At 44.8% G+C, this 8,943-nt stretch overlaps 1 protein-coding gene across 1 annotated transcript in view; it reads left to right on the forward strand.

Moving 5' to 3' along the window:
- Positions 1-8,943, forward strand: part of WEE1 (WEE1 G2 checkpoint kinase) — a 25,929-nt gene continuing 16,986 nt past the window's right edge. The window contains exons 1-5 of the mRNA XM_032788126.2: positions 1-832; positions 5,963-6,171; positions 6,810-6,876; positions 6,960-7,132; positions 8,391-8,512. Coding sequence (XP_032644017.1) covers positions 305-832; positions 5,963-6,171; positions 6,810-6,876; positions 6,960-7,132; positions 8,391-8,512 — 1,099 coding nt within the window. The 5' untranslated portion in view covers positions 1-304. The remainder of the gene's footprint in view (positions 833-5,962; positions 6,172-6,809; positions 6,877-6,959; positions 7,133-8,390; positions 8,513-8,943) is intronic.

Raw genomic sequence — 8,943 nt, forward strand, 5'->3', positions numbered from 1 at the left:
GATTGGCTGGCGTAGAGACCACGAGACTAACGGTCGCGGGAAAGCCGCGGAGTCTGAACGGCAAGAGCTGGGCTACCCTGGGCAGCGCTAGCGAGTAGGTCCGCGCGGAGCCTGCGTTGGTGCGGGGCCAGGAGGAGCCTGGAGTGGCGCCTCCTCAGCACCAATAGTGGCAGCACCGAGGAGCGGTCAGCGCGGGTCTTACGGCGTGGGAGCGGCCGGCAGGGAGCCAGGGTGTTGGGGGCCGCGTCTCCGCGTGAGCGGGGCCCGTACGGAGCTGGGAGCGGGCCGGAGCTGCGGTCCCGCCATGAGCTCTGTGAGCCGGCTGCAGGCCGCGCCGCGGCGCCTCTCGGTCCGGCCGGCGGACGCCCCGATCCGGCAGAAGCTGCTGTTCCCAGCCGGTAGCGACGAGGACGACGATGAGGAGGAAGGGGGTAGCAGCGGCAACAGCACCGGCGAGGACTCAGCCTTCCAGGAGGCGGACTCGCCGCTCTCGGCAGCCCGCACCCCGGCGCGGGGCGAGCCGCCGCCGCTGGAAGAGGAGGAGATGGAGCCGGCGGTGTCCGCGCTGCCCGGGGATGAGGAGGACTCATGGGAGGAGGAGGGCTTCGGCTCGTCCCCGGTCAAGTCGCCTGGAGCCTACTTCATGGCCGGCTCGCCCTCGCCGCCCCTCAAGGGCCGCCGGTGTTGCGGGGAGTCGCCGACGCATTTCACTGCAGGCGCGTACCGGGTCCGCAGCGAGGAGCCCCGCTCCCCCCTGCCCGAGTGCCCCGGCACCCCGCCCCACAAGACCTTCCGCAAGTTGCGCCTTTTCGACACACCCCACACGCCCAAGGTGAGGAGCCGGGCTCGGGGTGGGGATGGTTCCCTGGGGAAGGGCTGGGGCTGCTCGTGGCACACTTCCCCTTTGGTTCTTGATCTCTTGAAGGGAGGCTGGTTGTAACTTGTAGCACGTGTGTGCCCCGTGCTCCAGCACAGGGCGTGGTGCGGCCTGTGCACAGGATTCCCAGAGGAGCTGCCTGCAGTGCTGGGTCTCTCTTGGTTCTCCAGCTCATCAAAGCACTGTACATATAGGGTCCCCCATATCCTTTGTTGTTGGGAAGGTCTGCAGTATCCACCCCCTTGGTTGTGGTGTCTGTATGATGTGGGGGAAGGGTAGTGAGGGGCCTGGCTTTGTGGCTGTTTGTACAGCAGGGTAGTCAATAGGCCAAGGGTGGGCAAACTATGGCACAAGGGCTGTATCTCGACCTTCAGGTCCCGCTGAGGAGTAGGGTTCAGGGCTTGCCCTACTGCAGCCAGGGAGCAGGGTCAGGGGCTTGCCCCACTCTGTATGTGGGTCAGGGGTACAGGCTCCAGGTGGAGCTTACATCAAGCAGCTCCCAGAAGCAGTGGCGTGTATCCCCTCCGTAACCTATGCAGAGGAGCAGCCAAGGCCTCTGCATGCTGCCCCTGTCCCAAGTGCTATCCCTGCAGCTCTCATTGGCCTAGAACCATGGTGCGGGGCAAGCCTGGAACCATGGCCAATGAGAGCTGCAGAGGTGGCACCTGCCAGCTGGGCAGTGTGCAGAGCCACCTGGCTACTCCTCTGCGTAGGATACGGAGAGAGGATGTGCCGCTGCTTCCGGGAGCTGCTTGAGGTAAGCACCACCTGGAGCCTGCACCCCTGACCCCCCCCATCTGCCCTCTGAACCCCTCAGTCCCAGCCCAGAGTACTCTCCTGCACCCCAAACTGCTCATCCCATACCAGAGCCTGTACCCCCAGCCAGAGCTCTCACCCCCAGCCATACACCCCAATCCTCAGCGTGGAACCCCCTCAGACACCCTGAGTTTCTTGTTTTTGGCCCTCACTTGGAGCCCTCACTTTGCTGCCCGCCCCCGCCCCCGAATGTCATGAGCATTTATGACCCACCATACAATTTCCATGCCCAGATGTGGCCAGAAAGTTTACCCAACCCTGCGGTAGGCAGACCATGGACATGATTGCCAGATGCTTTGAAGTGAATGGGTTGTAAAAGCTCTTTATTCGCTTATTTTAATTGTGGTGGTGTGAAAAATGTTTCTCTAGAGTATGGATCTTGACTATACCTTGACCAAGAAATTTGGGTCTTGTATTGCATTAAGGATTCCTGCCTAATGTGGGCTGGAACCACCCCACCTGTGCAAGAGAAAATACTGTAGAGCACTAGAACTCTGTTTACTGGAAGAGCAATGTTATTGGCAGGCACAAAATGTTGGATGTCAAGAGGGCGGTGAGTTAGAAGTATTAGTAGATTTGCATTACACTTCCACTTGTTTGGTAGATTTGCAATAAGGACTAACAATACTCACAACAGAGATAAGATGGGGAAGGTAATATCCTTTATTGGACCAACTTCTGTTGGTGAGAGAGAGAGAGAAGCTTTCTAGCCACAGAAAGCGCCTCTTCAGGCCTGGAAAAGGTACTCTGAGCTACATGCAAGGTGGAAAGGATTGTTCTAAAGAACTATTCTACCTTGAATGTGTGTTAACTACTTAAAGCTAAACAATCCTTTCCACCACCTAGCATTTAGCGGTGATGCTCAGAGTACCTTTCCCAGACCTGAAGAGGAGTTCTCTGTAGTTGAAAAGCTTGGTGTGTCTCACCAATAAAAGTTAGTTCAATAAAAGACACTTCACCCACCTTTCTCTTTAATATCCTGGGACCGACCTGGCTACAACCACTCTGTATAATATAGTTTGTGTAAGGGAAATGATAGCTCTGTTTCCTTTTAAGTGTAAGGAGTGAACTGGAACAGAAAATGGTGCTTTACAAACTCTTCCAGCAGCATCTGGCTCCTTAAATATAGAACTGCACCAACAGAGGATAGCTGATGCAATTTGACAGGGAACCTAAACACAAACAAAACAAAACCTAATAGCCCATTTCATTCCTCTGTGCCCGGGATTAAAAACAAAGTTACCATCTGTGTTTCCAGCACCACTGCCCATTCTAGAGCAATCGTTACATAACATACTTGATTTGCCTGTAACAAAAAAAAGTTGGCATCTTTTGCAGGTCCTGCCCACACATTGTCCGTTAAGATTATGTAACAGATGAATCTGGTCTGTTTGGTACTTTTTTAAATTCATATTTTAAAATAGGTGATCAGCCTGTTGGTTTGCCACTATTTTATTAAACATCAGAAGAGTTTTCCAGTCTCACTTTTTGATCTTAAAATTGTAGTTCAGTAATTGAATTTTGTCAGCTTACTTTGATTCCATTGTCATTGTAAATATGTAGAGCTGTTAAATGGACCCAGTTTAATCCAATGTGGAATTTTTAAAAAATTAGGTTTTGTAAAACAAGTTGTAGGAGTAATAGGCATATTTTCAGTACTTCTAAACACTGCAGTGGACATGTATTTTGAAGACATGCTCAACTTTTCAGTCATGGTTGTCTGAAGTTTGTCTGTTGATGTGTTTAAATGTTCTATCAGTTTGTCTGCATGTTTGTTTGACAGCATCATGTAGTTTATTTCCATTTTTTCTGTTTTGTGGGTATTTGACACCTGAACAAAACTTTGTTTGGGGGATGAGGAGGGAAGTCATAATAATTACAAGCTACAAATGGCTGGAGGGACTTGGGACTGCTGAAATATGATCAGTTTCAAAGGAATATATAAGCTGTTTCATGCTTTTAAAACAATTATTCCCATGCCAGACTTCCAACAAGCTGTTGCTGCTTGAATACATGGAAATCAGATAACTGTATTTATTTGGAAACATACTGTATAAGTATGGAATTGGCTAGTCATTTTAAACTTTCTGTGCTGAAAACTAATGTATGTAAGTAATTAAAAATAAATACTTACTTGATATATTAATTGTTGATAAAAGTACACTTTGAAAAATACTTCTACTCTGAAAATGTCTCTAATTACATGATTGATCTCCTGTTACCATTAATGTGATTACATAGCATGTAAGTGTGACTTAAATGTCAATGCTTGCTTGTATTAAATACAACAGGAAACATGCTTTGTGGGTGGTATATGCCATTGAACTCTGATGAATTTGAAAACTCGGAATGAGAGAGAGTGAGAGAGCATGTGCCTGCACAGGTCAGTTCTAGGGATTGCAGGTCACGACAAGCACTCGTTGAAGCCCTGGCAGCTTGGCTATAATCTGTTGTTCAGTCTTTCATTTTCCCAATTCTCCCCTCCAAAGGAGGCTTGATGAACATATGTAATCAATTGCCCTTGGCTTCCAGAAATAGTAGGTAGTAGGTTTGGGATTATGGAGAGAGTGGTTTTACTTCATTTTCAATAGATGACCTTTCTTCACTGTGAAAACCTCTCTTGGATTGAAGTAAATTCCGTTACAGTATCTGTGTATAATATGAACTTTTCAGTTCTGAATGTTGAGAGGACACCTGTATATTTTGTGCATTTCTAGTGCTCCATCAGTGTGGAACTGAGCACTAGTACTGCTAATCTTCTGTTTATAGGGACTAACTTTTTTATAGAAAGTAGAAGAATGAGAATTTTATAGGCAAGTCATAACAAGGCTTTATTGTGCTGCTGTGTAGCTGAGCCAATAATGTGTGGTAATTTAGTGTTTAGTGGCTCAGAGTTCAGCGTGTTTTTATATAGTCATGCTTTATGGTCTTTCTATTGAAAGACAGTCATGTTAATTGTTCCATTCTTATGTATGCTCTTTTCCTGACTAAAAAGTAACCACTTTTTCTTGCCAGACTTTTAAAAAGTGATAAACACTAACATTTTAATCTTTATTCTGGCAATTGCTATGTCATACTAAAGCATAAAAATTCATAGCCAAGTGATTTACATTGGACAAATTCATTCCTATTAAGGAGATCTTATGCTAATTTTATGCTGATTAAACAGCAGTCATTAAAAACAACTTTCTGGAAAACCTAGCCAAATGTACCCAGTTATGAGTAGGGCCCTACGAAATTCACTGTCAATTTTGGTCAATTTCACAGTCATAGGATTTAAAAAAAAAAAAAAATCATCGGGGCTTCAGATACTTAAATCTGAAATTTCACAGTGTTATAACTGGGGGAACGACCCAAAAGCGGATCATGAGGGGGGTCACAGTTTTGCCACCCTTCTGTGCTGCTTCTGGCGGCGGCACTGTCTTCAGGGCTGGGTGGCCAGTGAACAGTGGCTGCTGGCCAGGCACCCAGCTCTGAAGGCAGCACTACCACCAGCAGCAGCGGGGAAGAGAGTTGGCATGGTATGGGAGGGCCTTGGGGTGGAGGGAGGGCAAGGCCGGCCTTATGGGTGGGCGATCACCCAAGGTGCTATGGTTATGGGGAAAGTCTCTGTGGTCACACACACACCTCCCCACCAGCAGCCCAAGGCCCCATTAACTCCTGAGCACCAGGACAATGGGCACGGAGCCAGGGGATGGGCAATGCTGGTGGTGCCCTGGCCAAGGGCTCCTACTGTATGCCAGGCTCCAGCTGCTGGTCCTGGCTGGGTTCGTAAGGAAATGGACTTCCTCTTCTCCTGCAGGGGCTACTCCCTGTGATGGGTCAGATCCATCTCCAGGAACATCCCCTAGCTCCAGGAAGTTCTGTGGCTGCTGACTAGGACCCCAGCTCTGAAGGCAGTGCTGCCACCAGCAGCAGTTCAGATATGATATGGTATTGGCACCTTTATTTCTGCACTGCTGCTGGCTGTGATGCTGCCTTCAGAGCTGGGTCGGAGGCCAGCATATGTCTCCAGCTGCCCAGCTCTGAAGGCAGCACAGAAGTAAAGGTGGCAATCCTGTGACACTCCCCCCACCCCCCCAAGCCTTGTGACCTCTAGTTTGAGAAATGCTAGTCTTCCCTGTGAAATCTGTATATGATAAAAGACGAGATTTCATGTGGGGAGACCAAATTTCACAGTCGATGACATGTTTTTCATGGCTGTGAATTTGGTAGGGTCCTAGTTAATGAGTATCTAAAGTAGTGATGAGCCTTTTTTGTTTTTTGTAGAGTTTGCTTTCCAAAGCTCAAGGAATGGGCTCCAGTTCAGTTAAACTCCGTGTAGGATCCCTCTTCATGAATGTTGGGAAGTCAGAAAAGCGAGATGCTGTTATGAGACGGACACCACATGTGAACATTAATCCCTTTACTCCAGACTCACTGTTCCTTCAGACTTCATCTGGACAGTGTCGTAGAAGAAAGAGAACACATTGGAATGAGTAACTCCTTTATCAATCTTATTTTAACAATTTTTAGTTGTTTACAAAACTATTGTATTGCTAAATTTCCTTGGAAATCTCTAGTTAATTATTTCCCTAAAATCAACAGATGCAAAATGTACGTTCTGGATTTAATAGCAATAGGTATCTTCAAGGTGAATGACAACCAGAAATATATTTTCTGGGTTGTGCTGGGGTACAGTGTGATGTGCATGACCATAATCTGCAGTGGGATTTTTGTCAAATGGAAGGTAAAATCGGTTTAGTGAATCCTTAGATTAGGACAAGAATTAACAGGTGAACTATATTGTCCAGACATGGATTTGAGTTGGGATGGGAAACTGTCTTGATTCTGCTAGATAGAAACCAGAAAGGGGAGGTGATAGGGTGGACATTTAGCAGTGGGCAGCAGCTGCAGCAGTTTTTAATCTCCTAGAAACAACAGGAAAATATATGCAAGAGCTAAATTTTGTAGGTGGATATTACCTTGTGTGATTTCACATTCCAGATTTTTTGGTTTGGTTTTCCATTAGCTTGGCCTTGGTAGAATGTAAGAATTGGAATTCTTATTGTCTGTCTTTAAGATCATCAAGACTTATTTATTCAATAAATGAATATATTATGAATGTAACTTTCAGCTCTTGTGGGGAGGACATGGAAGCAAGTGATGGAGAGCTTGAAGATGAAACTATTAGACCTGCCAAGGTAACACACTTACAGCTTTGTTTTTAATTAGTAGCGTGTATTTGCAACCTAAGTCTTACTTTTCCCCTTTTTAATCACTGCAGCGGATCACAATAACAGAAAGTAATATGAAGTCACGGTATGAAACAGAATTTCATGAATTGGAGAAGATTGGGTCTGGAGAATTTGGTTCCGTGTTTAAATGTGTGAAAAGGCTTGATGGCTGTATCTATGCTATAAAACGGTCCAAGAAGCCCTTAGCTGGCTCAGTTGATGAGTAAGTATGTGTTGTTTTACTTAAAAGCTAGATACTAATTCTTGGTTGTCTTTTTACTTTTTTGCTTCTCCCACATGAAGTGTTCCATTGTACGCATTAAAATGAGACTTTCAAGATGAATCTGTTTGCAAGTGTTTATCTGCTTTACAGCTAATACCTTAAAATAGAAATCTAAAACTAACTTTTCATCAGCCTTTCTGAAGTTAAAGGGTAGTGTTGTGATTTATGTGAAGCGGGAGGAGAGACTTGGGTTCTCTTCCCAGGTCTGTCACAGGGATTCTATATGATCTTGAGCAAATTGCTCTAGTCATCTGTAAAGTAGTGATAATACTTCCTTCCATTAATGGTACATATGTTACACTTATGTCTGTAAAGCCCTTTGTGATCCCTGCTGGGAGGGTTTCACATAAGTGCAAAATGTTAAGTATTGCTCCATGTCCAGTTTCAGTGAAGGATAAAATCATTAAGCAGGCCAATTTCTTTTTCTGGTTCTTTTGCACTTGCACAATGCTATTTAGTTTACAACACTCCAAGGGAATGCTTAAATCCAAAATACTGAAGTCTTTGTGAACAAACACTACCATAATTTGTTTCAATCTTAACTCTTTTTCATCTAATATTTCATCTAAATGTTTAGTTCCCTTTTTTAAGCTTTCAACCAAAAGAAGGGTTCCACAATTGTATCATCAGGAGCCTTTTCTGAAACTGTTCAATGGCAGGCCTTTAGAAATGTCAATGGTGCTTTAAAAGCATAGTGATTTTGCAGCCCCTTCTCTAGCCTTTCTAGTGTCTACCGGTGGTGAAGGCTCAGTTGTTCTTGAAGTGGAGCCATGCAACCTGATCTGCAACAAAAGCTTGTATTTTATCAGTGGTTTAATCTTTTTATTGTATAATATATAAATATTTTAAAACTTAAATACTCAATCACTGACATCAATGCATATATAACTCCAGATACTGCCCAATTAAATCTGTAAAAGACATCAGCCTTAAGTTTATAATAGCAAGGTGAATTTTTTTCTTCTTTTCACTCATGAATGGTGTTAGATCAGTTGCTTGATAACAAAGCAGTATTGACAGATGAATACCTGTTTTTCAGGCTCAGTGTTAACATGGCTACTGCCTTAAAGATATGTGACCATTGTATAAAGATTGCGTGTATGTGTAGCAACTTTCAGCAGACCTAAATTTAGATAGTCTAAAAGTTTATTTCAGAATATCACTAAATGTTTCTTTGTTTGTTTTTTATTTATAATAGGCAGAATGCTTTAAGAGAGGTCTATGCACATGCAGTTTTGGGGCAGCATTCTCATGTAGTCAGATACTACTCTGCCTGGGCAGAAGATGATCACATGCTTATACAGAATGAGTATTGTAATGGTAAGAAAAAACCTGTTATCAGTCACCTTGCTATGAACTGTAAGTCTTCTAAAGTTGCCTGTAGGGTTTGAACTGGCAGGTCTCTCATGGCATTAGCCTGGGGTGGATGGCACTGGTTGGTTGTAAGAGATACTCTTTTCTAAATGTGAAAGAGATGGAGTTACATGTATGTGCAGTCCCTTTTGTGGGAGAGAGCATTTTATATATCTAAACACGAAATCAATAAATTTGATCAAACAAAATACTCCATTAAAAGAAAACTCTGTAAAAGAGAGGACACAGCAAAAGGTTCCTTCCCTGGCACATAACAATTGGTGAGCCATGGGGCTGTTTGACTGCTCCCTGGCTGACAAAGTAAATGTTGCAGTACATAGAAACTATTCTTTCTAAGCAAATTAATGCATTCTTTATGGGGGAAACATTTTATATAT

Source organism: Chelonoidis abingdonii, chromosome 4, assembly GCF_003597395.2.
Source record: "Chelonoidis abingdonii isolate Lonesome George chromosome 4, CheloAbing_2.0, whole genome shotgun sequence".
Taxonomy (NCBI): Eukaryota; Metazoa; Chordata; order Testudines; family Testudinidae; genus Chelonoidis; species Chelonoidis abingdonii.